At 34.0% G+C, this 17,368-nt stretch overlaps 1 protein-coding gene across 12 annotated transcripts in view; it reads right to left on the minus strand.

The window, feature by feature from the left end:
• UACA (uveal autoantigen with coiled-coil domains and ankyrin repeats) overlaps window positions 1-17,368 on the minus strand; it is a 99,574-nt gene that overhangs the window by 52,633 nt on the left and 29,573 nt on the right. For 7 of the 12 annotated variants that reach the window (XM_072615447.1, XM_072615423.1, XM_072615442.1 and 4 more), the window contains exon 2: window positions 5,749-5,882. In XM_072615447.1, coding sequence (XP_072471548.1) covers window positions 5,749-5,882 — 134 coding nt within the window. Of the gene's footprint in view, window positions 1-5,748; window positions 5,883-8,042; window positions 8,352-17,368 lie in introns of those variants that run through there. The other 5 variants (XM_072615478.1, XM_072615453.1, XM_072615436.1 and 2 more) reach the window with 4 other exon arrangements.

The following is a 17,368-nucleotide window of genomic DNA, read 5'->3' on the forward strand; positions in this document are numbered from 1 at the left end:
TTTTTGTGGCATTTGATGAAACAGGCATGTTTTGAGCATTTGATAATTAACTGAAAACTAGATGTTACTAAAAGCACTTAAATGCATTAGGAAGCTGCATATGAAGAACATCTGCCATGAATCCTGTGGTAAAAAACCCTTTTTGTAATGCAAAAAAAAAAAACCCCACAAAACTTCCTATGCCTGTTTCATAAATTCAGATTTTCATATGTTCCAGCTTCTTTTAAAGCAAGGCACAGCAATACTATGGATCATAACTAATTTTCTAAATGAAATTTCTTCCTTACTAATAATCTAATTTTTAAATTTTCAACCTAAGTTTCCTGGATACACATTAAGATAGAATGGTTACTCAAAATAGACCAGTTCAAAATAAAATTCTGTTCCTATAATTTTAGCTAAGATGGGAAGCATATTTTAGTGTGTCTTATATATGACCCAACTACATGTTTTCATTAAAGAAAAGGATATGTGCATGTGGGTAAAGAGTGGAGAAAGGGAATTCTTATCTGTGTGCACTTCAAAATGCCAAAAACATATTGATGAATTCCACAAAAGACAAATTCTCTCGCTTCAAATTTATTGCCAACAACTATTATATTTTTCCAAGCTAAAGTTCACAGTTCAACACAGTGCACTTTTATAATAACCATAAGACTAATGAACTTTAGTTTCAAAGCCAAACAGAACTTTTTAAGAAGAATCATATTATTTACATACACACATACACTAAATTTAATTTAAATTAAATTAAACACAAGTTTCACTGCACATCTAACCCCAAATATAACGAGCCTTCAAACTCTTCCTACTTGAGTTCCGGAAGAAAAAAACAAACAACATGTGGAAACCACTAGCAAGAATTCCATTATGTCAGTGTTTCCCTTCCTGAGTTCTATTGTTCTGTGGCTTGAAACTCAGGAAAACTAGAATGAAGAAAAAGACTTAAAATTGATGACATTATTATTACAGAATTATCTATGTGATGTTCCCCTAGCATAATGTTCAGACCTTTAACAGGTAAGTGAAACCATCATTCCTAAAAGTGTAAAAAAATAAATATAACCTGTATTGAAATGGTTATATTTGAGTACTAAGAGGAAAAATACATCCTGCCTAAAATACATTCTTAAAGTACATTGTTATTTTATATTTCATTTTCTTTCTCTCTTTAAAATGAATTTGTATTTACTTGCAAATATATTTCATATTTACATAGCTTTGAAATATAAACTTATAAGCTCCTTTAAGGTGGGACTGCTTCCTTTCATAATAACTGGAACATATCAGGCCTTTAGTAAATGCTTGGACTGAATTGAAGTCATATAATAATATCCTAAATTACGTGGATGCTTAAAATTACAGCATGGGACCTATAATTGAAAATAAAACATTAGGTCTTTGAAGGAGCTTTGAAAACTCCTTCTTTAGAGTTCTGACTTCAAGTCATTTATTTTTTTAAAACTTTGTCTTCTGATGCCATGAAAAAAATAAAGAAATTCAGAAGTAAAAAGTTTTCTCTTTTTTAAAAAAAAAATTAGCATATTATTAAAATTGTTTAGAAATAAAAGACATTTTGTGTAAGGTTTTTTTTTTTTCTACTTGTTCAAATTCCTAGATACTAGTTCTGTGGAGTACTCATTTAAAAAATTACCATTTCTCCTGTGGGGCTAACCCTACTTTTTTCTAATTGCTGTTTCTTTTTTTACCCCAGTCTTTTGTTATTCCAAATCCTAATTCTCTAAATCTTTATATTTCTTCTACCTAATTTTACCACCATCACTTTTATTTGATCTCTTTGGGATACACATCTAGTAATAAAATTGTTGAATCAAAGGGTATGCAACATAAAAAGAGCTGCTATAAATATCCTTTTCCTTTTTCTATTTTTTTGGGGGGTGTGGAATTTCTTTGTCCCAGCAATAACACTATTAGGTCTGTATCCCAAAGAGATTTAATTTTTTTTTTTTTAAAAGAGAAAAGATCTATATGTACAAAGATATTTATAGCTGCTCTTTTTATGGTGGCAAAGAATTGAAAACTGAAGAGATGCCCATCAATTAGGAGAATGGCTGAATAAACTGTAGGATATGATTGTGATGGAATACTGTTGTGCTAGAAGAATTAACAAGCAGGAAAGTTTCAGAAAAACCTGGAAAGATTTATATGAACTGATGCAAAGTGAAATGAGCAGAAACAGAAAAACACTGTACACAGTAACAGAAATATTGTATGATGATCACCTGTGAATGACTTAGTTATTCTCAGCTATACAATGATCCAAGATAATTCCAAAGAACTTATGATGAAAAATGCTAACCACATCCAGAGAAAAAACAGATGGAGTCTGAACGCAAGATTGAAGCATTCTTTTTTAACTTTATTTTTTTGTTTTGTTGTTGTTGAGTTTTTTGTTTTTGGTATATGTTTTCTTTCACAATATGGATAATATGGAAATGTTTGCATGACAACACATGTATAGTATATATCAAATTGCTTGCTTTCAGGAAGTGCAGGGTACGCAGGGAGGGAGGGAAAGAATTCAGAATTAATTAAAAAAAGAATATTAAATATTGTTTTTTACATGTAATTGGGGAAAACAAAATATACATTTTCAAAATAAAATAAAATAAAAAAGTTTTAAAAAGATACCTGGGATCTAGGTGCTGTTCCTAAATAGCTGAGATTCAGGCAAGCCATTTAATTTCTCTAGGTCTCAGTTTCCTCATCACAAAAGGAAATGGGCTTTTGGATATTAATGTAATCATGCTAAAGCAGTGGTTCCTAATGTGTGAGCCACAATCCTGACATAATCTTTAAACATTTGAGTCCCTGAAATGAACTAGACACCTACAGGAACACACAACACTATCAATATTATTCAGAAGCTTATATTCTAATGGAGTCTTACACATATGAATAACATTTTAAAAGTTCACTTTCTATTATTTATTTTACATTTATTATTTGCTTTATACTTTTAGATCCTTGGTAAACTTAAATAAGGGTAAATCATAGAAGGATTTGGGTAAAATTAAAATCTAACCTTTGCCTCATCTTGGACATTTGAGTTGGAAGGCTGGGAAGGATTCCCAAATAATGTCTGTTTTAGTACAAATAGAGGTTAATAGGATTTTGAGCTTAAAAGGTAAACTATCTAATTTCTTCATTTTACAAGTGAGAAAAGTTTAACATTTAACAAGGCTAAAATGACTGTCACTTACAAGCACTGAGTCACACAAGTAGTTCTGAAGAAGCAGCACCAGAAATGGCCCCCAGGGCTTTGGATGGGGAGAGCAAAGACAGCGCTCAGGGATTTGGCTGCCTCCAAGCCCTACGCCAAACCACAGTTCAGAAAAAGTGGCTAAAGGGGAAAGTAGTGAAGGAAAAAGGCCTGAGGTTCATGTACCTATTTTTTGCCCATAAACTATCTTCACCATCATGAAGAAGTGATAGGACTGCCAGTCCCTTCTCCAAACATTCAGCAGGCCTTTTATGACTTCTTCCCATCTTTAGAGTTGCACTTAAGGTTTATTTTAATATACTTAATCAGAATAAAAAATTATTTCAGTTGGGTAGAGGGGAGACAGGGCCATCACGAGGCAGAGGAAGTATTTATTAAAGTTACCACTTGCCAGAGACAGTTAGGAGGCATAGTGGATAGAGAGCTGGGCTTGGAGTCAGGACATACCTTGAGTTCAAATCTGGCCTCAGACACTTACTAGTTGCATGAGCAAGTCACTTAAAATTGTTTTTCTCAGTTTCTTCATCTGTAAAATGAGCTGAAGAAGGAAATGGCAAACTACTCCAGTATCTTTGCCAAGAGACTCACAGTCAGACATGGCTGAAACAACTAAGCAACAAAAACTACTCGCCAGACACATGCTCAACTTTGGAAATACAAATACAGACAAAGTAATGGTCTTTGCGTTAAAATTCTAATGGGGAAGATGGAGGTGCACCAGAGTACATAAAATAGAGTTGAAGATAGGGCGCAGAGAGGAAGATGAGACCTATATGCAAGCAAGTGAGCAGGAAAGATGTGAGTTTTTCCTTAAATGGGAGGTTCCAAGAAAGAACTCATCAATCAGAGGAAGAAAGAGGAGTACAGGCACCTCTCGAACAACGTAGAGTAGGGCTTTGCTGACAAATTTTAGTGTGCTTCAGTTAGTGGGCTCCTACCAAAAGCTAACACTCCCATACCCAAGGAAGAATAGCTTACAGGACCACTCCAGGAAGGTGGCACAAGGAAATGTAACAGCACAAACTACTTTTCTGTATCCTGCAACAATATTCCCTATCAAATAAAGTTGCCAACCATGGGCTAATTCTACAGTAACCTGAAGGCTGCCAACATCCTTCACCTGGGTCTTGAGAAGCTGTAGGCAGGCATTTCCTCTTCCAATATCGCGGGTATCTCTGAAATAACTTAAGGCAGGAGAAGGGGGGATGGCTAAAGAATGGCCCCCAAATTTTTCAACCAGCATGCTAGTTTCATATTAGGTATGGACACAGCAGGGGGATGGGAAACCGTGGGGTTCTGACAAAATCAAGTACAGAATTTAAGAGTTATCCTGCCTGGATTACTCTAGCTAGGGATCACCCCTGAAATGGAAGGGAGACTAGAAGACTTGAGGCAGCCCATACCTAACCACCATGAGGCAATGGGTGACAAAGCATTTTACTATTATTAAAGGATCTACAGTCATACCCTCCCCACCTTATGAGGGTACCTGGGAATGCATATCAGCACAGGTAGATATATATATACACATCACTTCCACACTTAGAAAGGTTTGTGGGCTACTGACTTGACCGGGTTACATTGTCAGAGGTGGAATGTGAAGCCAAAGACTAGCTAGCTAGCCCTCTATGCACTACATTGAGGGTATCAAACTCATAGCCTGCTGGCTGCACACATCCTGCAAAACTCTCCATGCCCAAGGCAGGAATCAGATTAAAATGTAATTGGGAAATGTTTAACGAAATAAAAAAATATAATACAACATAGTGTTAATTTGTGGCTTTCTAATTTAATATGTAGCCAGCCAGAATCTGTTTACAATTGAATTTGACACCGCTGCACTACCTCAAGCAGGCTCTCGGCATAGCAAGAATACTTAGTAAAAATAGGAAGTTACAAGATGGTCTACAGATGGGTAGGGAAGGTAAAATGGGACACACCCCAGACCTCAGGTAGCTTAGAGTTTCTTTTCTCTTTCCCTGGTCCCCAATTCATTATGGCATCTTTCCTTCCTCTTGCAACAGATACAAAAATTCCTAATTATGGCTCTGGAAGAAAGGCTTGGACTTAACCAAGCCAAGAACCCTAAGTATTGTTGTACTTTCATTTTGAGAAGATCCATTAGTCAAATATGTCTATGGCTGGCCTTGGAGTTAGGAAGACCTAGTTTCAAATACTGCCTTTAAAATATACTACCTCTATGATCACGGACAAGTCCTTACCCTCCCAGCTCTCTGTGACTAAATCACAGATGAGTTGTTGATCTGCATCAGTGTAAGTAGTTTCCAAGTAGGGAGTTCCCCTAACTGATGAAATTACACATCTAGAGCAAAGCAAAATATGACAGATAAACGTATTTTTGAAGAGTATATAAAAGAGCAGAAAGCTTTATTGAAATACTAACCAAGACACAAAGTTAATAAATGCAACTCCTTTATTAACTCTGCCTACTTAAAGTATAACCCAAATACACCTAAAACATTTTTGGATCATTAGATACTTACGCAGATCTGCCTTCCACATCCAGTTTACCAGGATTGATTCCTTTTTTAGCAAGGATAGAGGACACTTTTTCTACATCTCCCCTTTCAGCTGCTTTCATTAGTCGGTCATCATATTTGTTCCAATCTGTTGCTTGCTACAAAAACGAAAAATACAAATATATGTCACATTAGCAATGAGAAAATTTTCATAGGACACAAGGAAAGTGAGACAAGCAGTACAGATATACCACTTATATGACCTGAACTAAGCATTTTGCATTAACACTGTTAGGATACTGCAAATCCAAGTCTGGGAGTCAGGAAAGATCTGCGTTTGATTCCACCCTCTGACATTTGCTGTGTAACCATATGAAAATCATTTAATCTCTTAGTCACACCTTATTTCTTTGTAAAATAAGGATATTATAGCCTGCGGTACCTGCCTCACAGGATTCTAAATATCAAATGAGATTAGGTATATGAAGTGTTTTGCAAAACCTTTATAAATATCAGAGATATTTATAATTCTCCATGATGTTTAACTCCCCTACTTCCTATCAACTAGCACTACTCAGCTCTCTTCACACAATGTTATTTTGCCTAAAGTCATGACTTTGTGGAACCAAAAGATCATGTCAGATAAGGTATTCTGGTAGAACACATTGAGTTAAATTTCCCAAGCACATCAAATATGCACCATTTTCTATGTTATTGTACGAACATTTCTATGCTATCAATATGTTGAAAATTAACACCAACCACAATAAAAGTCTATTCCTATTAGAGAAAGGATATTCCACTACAAAGTCTTTAATTTGTGGGAGAATAACATTTTTTTCCATATTCTTTGCCAGTAACATAGAGAATGGCACTTAACACATTTGTAAATATCTACATATTTTCTCAAAGAAAAACAGCTTAGTCATTAAAGTTTAAAGGAAATCACAAAACCCAAAAGATCTGGGTCAAATACAATAAGATTCAGTAACACATCAAAGTTTTCATTTTTTTTGTCTATTACATAATTTTGGGAATATTTGCAACAGTCAGCTGTACAACATTTCAAGATGGCATTTTTCTTATGATAAAGATTAAGGTAAATTAACAGTGCTCACAACACAATTATTGAAGTCAGTTTATTTCATTTTTCTTCATACATTAAGTTGACACAAATATCAATCCATTATATCTACATACTTAAAAACAAAACAAAACAAAACAAAAGAAGACCACCTAAGCATATTAATTTTAAAAGGAGAACAAAGGTTAAGTTTTGTTATTTAGGGAGCATTCCAGTAAAGGTCTGAGCTTCATACTAACTTTCATTATATAAGGGACCATATTAGTTATGATTGGAAAAAAACATTAAGATAATTATTCTTAAGCTAAAACTTGATCTTTTCCCATCAAACAGAAACTACTAGGAGATGGAACTATTCTAGACATGTTGGTCAAATCAGGCTTCTAAATTTTAATAAGTATAAACTAAAACACTGCTATATGCCCCATTAAATACAGTGCTGTTTCTCTAATCCACCTAGATATTTTTTCCCAATCTCTAAACCTGATTATAAGAACAGTTGCAATAAAATAATGCTGTTAGGTTCTTTAAAGATACAAATCAAATCCGATAACCACAAATGCCTTAATAATACATATTTACACATAAAAAAAAGACTCCTAGTCTCAGCTTATGAATCCAAACAATATTTTTAACTGACTTATCTTCACATACTTTGTTCACTATGCCTTATTTCTTCAAAAATAAGCCTCAAAGAAGGGCAAGAAGTAGGTTGAAGTCAGTTCCCTGACTTTCATAGTGACCTAAACGCCCTCAAAAAGACACTGAGTACTGTTTTGCCCCCTACCAAAAAGAAAAAAATCTGCTTTAAATAGGAAAGACTAGTTTAATAAATTTAAATTAATTAATATAAACATTATACTAAAACTGCTTGGATAGGAAGTAGGTGTTTCTAAATTATTAAGCAAGTTAATCAGAATTTTTTCTAAATCAAAATGTAGCATTCTCCATTTACAATTATTATTTCATTATATCAATTTCTACTAATCAACTAAGTAAAATGTGAATTATTGGTAGTGATTACAAAACAATTCATTTTAGGCAAGTGATTACTGTATTAAGTCTCTAATACCTACACAAACACAAAGACTTTTGCTAGTAAGGCTATTTATCACTAAATCAGACTGAAAACAATAAAACAAGCTAAGGAACATTCATAATGGAGTATTAAGTAAGTCAGACAGGACAATCTTACCAATAAGCTTTTGCTATGCTAAATCATAGGGATACCTACTCGGTTTTTAGCAGAACAGGCAAACCAACAGCTCATCATAAAGAAGCCTGGGAACTCCTTGTTGCCAGCAGCAAACTATGTCCGAGGCATTAAGTTACAAACCTCAGCCATTCACATAAAACAAATACTCAGCCCAAACTCCAACCAAAAGCCTGAGACCTTTGTTTATAAAGTTTCCCGTCCGACATTCATCCGGCGGCATTATATGCTTAGCTTGGATCCCTAACAATATTTTCTTCGTCCTCAGGATCTTCCTTTGACTTCATAACGCTTGAAAAATCTCTCTCCCCTTCAGTCTGACGCTTGATTAAGAACAGGCCTAAGGCAGGTACTTTAACTCCTCCTCTTATTCTCTATTTGCTGCCTTTCAGGAAGGAACTTGGTGGAAAATCCTACACACAAGCTCAGCATCCAGCTGCTTTCAGTCAGCAACAAAGGCACTGGAATGAGCGGGCAGTAACGACTAGATCTGAATTACATTGCCACAGAATGGAGGCAGTCCCACAATGGGTCTATTTTGGATCCTATAGTAGTTGACAGCTGAGTGCTAGAAAGAAATGGCTAAATATATACACATGTGTATACATTTATATGCAGATATACATAAGCATTTTTTTCCTCTGAGTAACACATTTTAGATCCCACCAGAAGCAAATAAGTCAAGCATATGTAAGAATTTGCTACTGAGGAACGTGTCAAAACACCCTAACTGGCACACTTATCTTCTAGATGTCAATATTATTTTAAAAAAAGATAAAGAACTCTTAGATTACATCATATACCACAACCAGCTTAAAATGCATATGTAACCTAAATAAATATTAAAGGAAACACCATAAAAAGGATACGCCATAAAAAAATTTCAAGAGCACCTGGTCAACTATTAAAAGAAATTTTAATCAAATAAGGAGTAAAGATGGTCACAGTATAAAATTGAAAACTTCAGTTTCAAAGCTGAAATACTTTTTCATGAATACAACTCAATGCCACTAGGATAAGGGATGGTGTAAACTGAGCAGGGGAATTTCTGAATCGAATATCTGACAAGGATCTGCTATCCAATATATCTTATATGAACTCAATATATCTTATATATGTGGGTCATCAAGGTGAAGCAGTGGATAGAGTGCCAAACCTAGAATCAAGGAGACATCTTCCTGAGTTCAAATCTGGCCTCAGACAGCTATGCAAGTCACTTAACCCTGTTTGTCTCAGTTTCCTCATCTGTAAAATGAGTTGGGGAAGGAAATGGCAAACCACTCCAATACCTTTATACCAAGAATATTCCAAATGAGGTCATGAAGAGTTGGATATGACTGAAAACAACTGAACAACAAAATTTTATATATGTATAACTGTTATGTATTAATACCTTAAATAAACTCAAAATACCCAGCTTATGTGTATGTTTTATTATATATGCATACATACACACAAACACATACATACACATAGTCAACTAGCACAAAAACAGCAAGAGTCATTCCTCAACAAGTGATTAATGGACATGAACAAACAGCTCTCAATCAACAAGTAACACAAATAACTTGTTGATTGAACAGTTCTCAAAAGAAGAAATGTAAACTAGAAACCATAGGAAAACCAGTTCCAAACAATAAGAGAAATGTAAATCAAAGCAACCTTAAGGCTTCATCCCACACCCAGAAAACTGTCATGAAGACAATATATGGGAATAGTCTGGTGGAGGAACTCTGAAAGGACAGACATAGGAATACAATTTTGGTAAAAGTGAATTGGTCCAACCTTTCTGGAAAGCAGTTTAATTCTAACAAGTGACTGCAAGGACCATATCCTTGAACTCAGAGATCTCTCTGACAGGCAAATGACACAAGGGGGTCAAAGATAGAAAGAAAGATAACACACACAACAAAAATATTTATCAATGCACTTTTTGTAGCAGCAAAGAACTGGAAACAAAATATATAGCCATAAACTGGGAAACATATAGCTATACAAAAATCATGGTACACAAATGCATTATTGTATTATTTGTACTGTATTATTGTACTGTAAAAAAAAGAACAAATATAAAGAATACAGAGATGCATGGGCACACTTATAACCGATGCAAAATTAAGTCAAATAAATAAGCATTTATTAGATGTTTAGCTTTCTACGTCCCACACACTGGCATATGGTAGAAATATTAACAGTCCCTACCTTCAAGAAACCTATATTCTAATGGGGAAAAGTGAAAGTATAGTAATAATACCACAAAGAAGGAGAAAAAACAAATCTATGTTCTCTATGATAGGGTGTAATAATGTAGCAGTGACTAAACTGTCTTATTTCTTTGTGGGTTTTTTTTACTTTCTTCTTTGAAATTATTTTATTCAATTATTATTTATTTATTCTTCATTGAAATAAAAGTGATATAAAAACAAAAGATATCAATATTTTTAAAAAGAAATGAACTCAGCTATTCTACAGAATGATGTTAAGAATCAGTTCCAGAATGATGATCACATGTCTTTAAATTTATAGAGACCTACAAACACAGCATGAAGTTCTATTTTAACCAAAATGTGTCAGACTTTAATTTAGAAAAAACACATGCTTGCACTTCCAATTTTTCTCCCTTCCAAGTATGAATCTCATTCTGTATACAACCAGGTTTCAGCTTACTACTGCTGCCAGTCTGTCTCCCAACATGTTAAATGAGAAGAGCCAGAAGTAGTCAAAACATTAAATAGACCACATCATGATTAACAGTTTTAAACAAATAGGGTACTCTTTCAAGCAATTTAAATTTAACTTAGAACTCAAACTCCACTTTTCTTGCCTTAGTTGATTATCATGACCCCAGGTAGTTCATCTGTGGAAAGTCAATATCTTTCGTTCTGTTGAGAAAATGGAATAAGCAAAACGAACACAAAGAATTCCATTAAATATCACACATATGAACAAGATTAAAAGTAAAATATTTTAGGAAAAATAAAAGATCCCTATAATCCCACCCAAACCAAATATATTCGTAACACTAAATGAGAATTAAGTCCCTTGTCTTAGGCATTATTTATTTTAACCAAACTTTGGGTCCTAATAGGCTAACTAATAAGATGAAAACCCTGAACATGAAGAACCTTGACCACTGTCACAAAGATGGGCATAATTCTTCAGACCTGGTAGACTTTTTATTCTCATGGGATTATTGGTTGTGGCCTGAATGTATCCCCATGGGTATAATCTAGAGCCTTACCCATCCATGTATTTTCCTACTGAGTGTTTTTGTTTAGTAAGAGAGTAGGTTTTTTTAAAATGTTGTCTACACCTCATTGACTCTCTCTCTAAATCCTGACTCTAAACTTGGGTCTAGCATATAATCTTATTTGAACACCTTTTGACTAGTTCTTATTTTATAAAGCAGGTTTTTTTTAAAGGGTCAATCTTGTTGTTTTTTAATTTTTTCCCACACTCACTGTTTCTACAATAGTATTACAGTAATTTATGTATTCTCAAAAAGCTGAAGTTCCATTCAAAATTTCCATCACAGAATCACAAATGTCTATTGGAAGAGGCAAATAATCATTACGCTAGAGTAGTATTATAGTATCAATTAAAAGTTGTATTATCACCAAAAATAAGAAGAAAAAATATTCCTACCATTCATTCTTTAAGGGGTAGGTAAGGCTATATATCCAGTCTGAAAAGACAGGGATACACGAAGTATTAGTTTTAAAGGATGATTATAAACCCACGGGAGAAGTCAAAATGAATTAGCTTTGGCGTAAATAAAAGATGAGACTATTTCACTCAAGACTATTTGATTGTTCTTCAGAGAGAATCAAGGAGAGTCTTTAATCCAAAAAGTATAGACAAGTTCTTCTAGAAATGGGAGTTAGGGTAAAACAAAGAAGATAACCTATAAGTCTATGAAACAACAATTAAAAAACATAGAAGGCTCTATACATATAAAGGCACTCGAAAGGAATGTTTTCTTTGTATTGTATATAAAGCCATTTCTAACATTCTGTGAATATCTGGCTGTAGTAATAATACTACTAAGGGTTGAAAACAAATCTCTCTGTGCCAGAGAGAGAAGAGAAAGTAGCACTTGCCATCATCCTATCTGCTCAGGATATGTGAGGAATTCATTCTCCAGAACAGATTTCTCCAAGTTGGATATAAACAGTCTAGGAAATACTGCAGTCAAAACAGCGAGTAGTTAGACTGAACAAGAAAGGGGAGAAGGCAGCTACCTCTGAGGAGTTAAGAAATAAATTGAGGGAACAGAGCAAAATTTTCTATCAAGATTTAGGAGTAGAATGATCTGGTTATCTATTGTCAAGTAATTAGTTATTTAGGTTGGTGTTCTTTCTTCTATAACAAAAAAAAAAAAGGTCACTCTCAAAGGGCTTATAATCTATTTGGAAAACCACTAATAAAGGTCTGGTCACAAGATCAATAAGATGGAGGTCTAGACATTTTCTCTAGTTTCCATCAACACTAAAAAAAAATCCAAAAAAGAAAAAAAAGGAACTATGTACCGGAGGTCAAACAATTATAGCTGTTTTCACAAGACTAGAAAGGGAAAAGGCCCAATCAGGTAAAAACAGTGTTATGATTTAACAGTGGAGAGAGCCATCAGCCTCCACACAATAGGAGGGCACAAAACTGAAGCACTAACTTGTGCTCTGGTACCCACTCCACTTCTCCCCATCATCTTATTGTAACAAGACAAAGAGACAATTCTTCCCAGACTCATGGAGGGTGGTGTAGAATGGGAAAAAGAGAGAGTGTACCATGACTTCCCATCTATCTGGGGTGGCAACTCTCCCCCACAGGTGAATCAATGTATTTTGTGGATCTAAATTGCAGAAGAGAATGATAGATTAAAGGGGAAGATGAAAGATGAAGGATAAAAGGGAATATATGAGTACTCTAATCAAATCTATGTTAAAAAAAAAAAGGAAAAAGAGGATCTACAGAAGAGATAAGATGGAAGGAAGGGAGCAACTGAAACAGGAGCAAAGAAAGGGTGAGAATTCAGTTTATTGGGGATGAGGAGTGCCCTGCCACAGATGGAGAGGTATTCTATAATGGAAGAAGGGGACCATACCATTGTCTAATTGGGAAGAACTTCTGAGAAAGTGAGTTGCTTTCCGTTGACAACATCTTGTCTCAAGGAAAGGGAAATCTGACCTACTGGAAATAACTAGCAACCAGCACCCAGAGAGCAGTTTCACATGGGTAGAGTTGAGGGTAGAATTAAATCAAACAATTTGGAACTCAGGGAAATTTCTATAGTGGAGCAATGCTTCCATCCTCATTACCTCCCCCAGGAATTGCTACTTCTAAGGATGAGACATAATAGACAAAAAGAATGAAGGGGCAAGATCTACAAGACAATAGCACAGAAATTAGAAAAGGAAACTCAAACTAGGTCCTTTAGAAGCTTTAATATCATGAGAAAATACAAAAAGCTAGATAAGTAATAAATATATATATATGTATATATATAGAACACAAAGAATAGAAATTAGAATAGACAGAAAGAATTGGTGAAGAGAACATAGTAAAGAAATACTTAGAAAAAGGTGCAAAGAAAAACTACCCGAAATTATTAACAACTTTAGCAAAGCTTCAAGATACAATAAACCCACATAAATCATCAGCATTTTGATATATTACCAACAAAGTTCAGCAGCAAGATATAGAAAGAGAAAATTCCATTTAAAATAACTGTAGACACTATAAAATACTTGGAAGTCTACTTGCCAAGACAAACCCAGGAACTATATGAACACAACTATAAAATACTTTTCATACAAATAAAGCCAGATCTAAACAATTGGAAAAATATAAATTGCTCATGGGTATTCTGAGTCAGTGTAATAAAAATGACAGTTCTACTTAAATTAATCTATGTATTCAGTGCCATACCAATCAAACTATCAAAAAAATTTTATAGAGCTAGAAAAAATAATAACAAAGTTCATCTGGAAGAACAAAAGCCCAAGGATATCAAGGAAATCAATGAAAAAAATGCAAAAGAAGGTGGTCTAGTCATAACAGATCTCAAATTGTATTATAAAGCAATAATTATCAGAACAAACTGATACTGGCTAAAAAATAGAATGGTGGATCAGTGGAACAGATTAGGTACAAATTACATTATAATAAATGACCATAGTAAGCAAGTATATGATAAACCTAAAGATCCAAGCTTTTGGAACAAAACTCATTATTTGACAAAAGCTGATGGGAAAACTGGAAAACAGTATGGCAGAAACTAGGTATAAACCAACATTTCACACCCTCATTTTCCAAAAAAGAGCATTAAAAAATGCAAAATAATTTTTATTATATAAAATTAAAAAGCTTTTGCACAAACTAAGTCAATGCAACCAAGATTAGAAGGGAAGTAGAAAGATGAGAAACAATTTTTCAACTATGATCTGTGATAAAGGCCTCATTTCTAAAATATATAGTCAAATCTATAAGAATATAAATCATTCCCCAATAGATAAATGGTCAAGGATATGAAGAGGCAGTTTTCAAATGAAGAAATTAAAGCTATCTATGGTCATGAAAAAATGCTCTAAAACACTATTTATTAGAGAAATGCAAATGAAAACAACTCTGAGGTACTACCTCATACCCACCTGGCTAATAACAACAAAAAAGAAAATGTTTTTTGGAGGGAATGTGGGAAAACTGGGACAGAAATGTACTGTCGGTACAGTCGTGAAGTGATCCAACCATTCTGGAGAATAATTTGGAACTATGCCCAAAGAAATAAAAAACTGTATATCCCTCGATTCAACAATACCACTGCTAGGTCTACATCCCAAAGACATCCAAAAAAAGGTGGGGGGGGGGGGGGGTGGGAAGGACCTATTTGTATAAAAATATTTATAGCAGCTCCTTTTGTGGTGGCCAAGAATTAGACATCAAGGGGATGTCCATCAATTGGAGAACGGCTAAACAACTATATGATTGTAATGGAATAGAATATTATTGTAGAAATGACAAGCAGAAAAGACAAGCAGAATGATTTCAGAAAACCTGGAAAGGATTGCATGAACTGATGCATAATGAAGTGAACAGAACCAGGAGAACATTATACAAAGTAACAGCAACATTGTTCAATGACAAGAAAATCTCAAGGGACTAATGATGAAGCATACTATCCACCTCCAGAAAAAGAACTGGATGTTGACTGAATTCAAACTGAAGCATGATATATTTCACTTTCATTCTTTTTTTTAATTGAATCTTCTTGTACAAAATGACTAATATGGAAATGTTTTACATAATCATACACGTATAACCTATATCTGATTGCTTACCATTTCAGAGAGGAGGCGGTGGAGAGGGAAGGAGAGATTTGAAACTCAAATCTTTAAATAAAAATGTAAAAAAAAGAAAAGAAAAAGGTGCAGAAAAAGAAAGCAACTAACAAAAGAAGTTGGAAGGAAGAGGAAGGGAAGTACCTAGAATTAATTACTTAAATAAATAATAATAATAAAGTGTGGGAAAGAGGAAGACAGAGGGGAGGAAATACATAAACTAAAAGGAAGAAAAAAACAAATCAATAAGTTAAGTAAAACTACAAAAGTAAGGAAACGATTGGTACATGGGAGTGAAGGGGTTGAGGATTCAGAGAAGAAAGCATGAGGAAATGGAGTTGCTTTAAAGTAAATTAAACAAAACTAATCATTGTGGGGGAGGGGATCTTATTTCAGAGGGATAAAACAATACTAGAGATACAAATGGAGGAAAACATAAACCTAACAACTTTAAACTAATCTAGTAAATGATCCAATAGGATCACAGTGATAGATTGGATTTTTTTTTTTAAAAATCTATTATTTGCAAGAAACATCTAAAAAATAAAAAATAAAAATGAGAAGTTGGAAAAAAATGTTTTCTATGAACAGAGTGGATCCAAAGAAGCAGGAGTTATAATGCTATCAGACAAAGCAAAATCAAAATTTCACAATATTAACAGAAATTTTAAAAAATTATGTTATTCTGAAAGGAAGTACAGGCAACAATTATCAACAGTAAACTTATTTATGTAAATTACGTAGCCCCTAAATTTTTCAAGGAAATTAACATAAACAGCAATATAATAATAGATTTAATGTTCTTCTCTGAGTTGGACAAATAAATCAGCAAAAGAAAAAATATAGACATGAAAAAAATTGCTCAAGAAATTAGAGCAAAAGACTTATGGCATCATGGGACCACTAAAAAAATACACACTTAGCACCATTTGGAACTTTTACAAAAACTGACATTGTATTAAAAGCACAAAGATATTGCAAATAAATATAAAAAGGCATAAATAGAAAATACATCCTTTACAAACCACTGTACAGTAAAAATAGTAATCAGTTCAAGGGACACAAAAACAAAAGGCACAGAGCTAAATAATAAAATCTTAAAAAAAATAAGCCAAAACACAAATCACAGAAGCCATTAATAATTACATGAAAGAACGATAATGGTATGAAACCACATTTATATGGAAGGATTTGAATAATTCTACAGCAATATATGTTTAGCAACAATGTAATATAGTGTTACTAGGGACAAAAATAACAGTAAAAAAAAAGTATGCAACTATTGTAATAACCTTAAATGAATTTAATAAAGACAGCTTGCTGAATGACTGGGGTGAGTCATCTTTTTTAAAGATCAGAGGAATTAGTCAAGTTGTGTATGGCAGGAACTGGGGGGAACCTGTTCTTCTACATGAACTTCATCCTCTTTTCTCTGGTCTATCCTTGCAGACAAATTCACAATTCTCTAACCAGTTTTCAAAATATGTAAATCAAGTGTTTGGAATGAAACACATTTTCCTATTGAACCAATGTTATAAATGAGACTAGGGTTCCTAGGACAATCACACACACACACACACACACACACACATATACACATTAAAATACCAGAAGCAAAATATTGCACTAGTAATTCAACTGAACATGAGTGAAAGAAGAGGAAAGGAAAATGCTAAATAGCAAATGGCAAAAAGAGGAGATGGGAGTTTTCTGGATCTAGACAACGGTGTCAAGGCTTTAGCCATACCAGGGATAGGCATGCACAGGTTCCTAATCTCTAAGTCTTTTTCAATCACTCTCCCCCATTCCCTCATTGCATTTACTGGGTAGGCAGACTGAACACTTTCTGGGGGAAGATGTATCAAGGTTTAAAGTCAATCTTATGACTTAAAAATAGCCAGTCAATACAAATTTATTAAGCACCTACGATGGCTAGACCCTGTACTAAATGCTAGGTATATAAATTAGAAAGAGAAAGATAGTCCCTGCCCTCACACAACTTACAATCTAACA

This window comes from Notamacropus eugenii, chromosome 1 (assembly GCF_028372415.1).
Source record: "Notamacropus eugenii isolate mMacEug1 chromosome 1, mMacEug1.pri_v2, whole genome shotgun sequence".
Taxonomy (NCBI): domain Eukaryota; kingdom Metazoa; phylum Chordata; class Mammalia; order Diprotodontia; family Macropodidae; genus Notamacropus; species Notamacropus eugenii.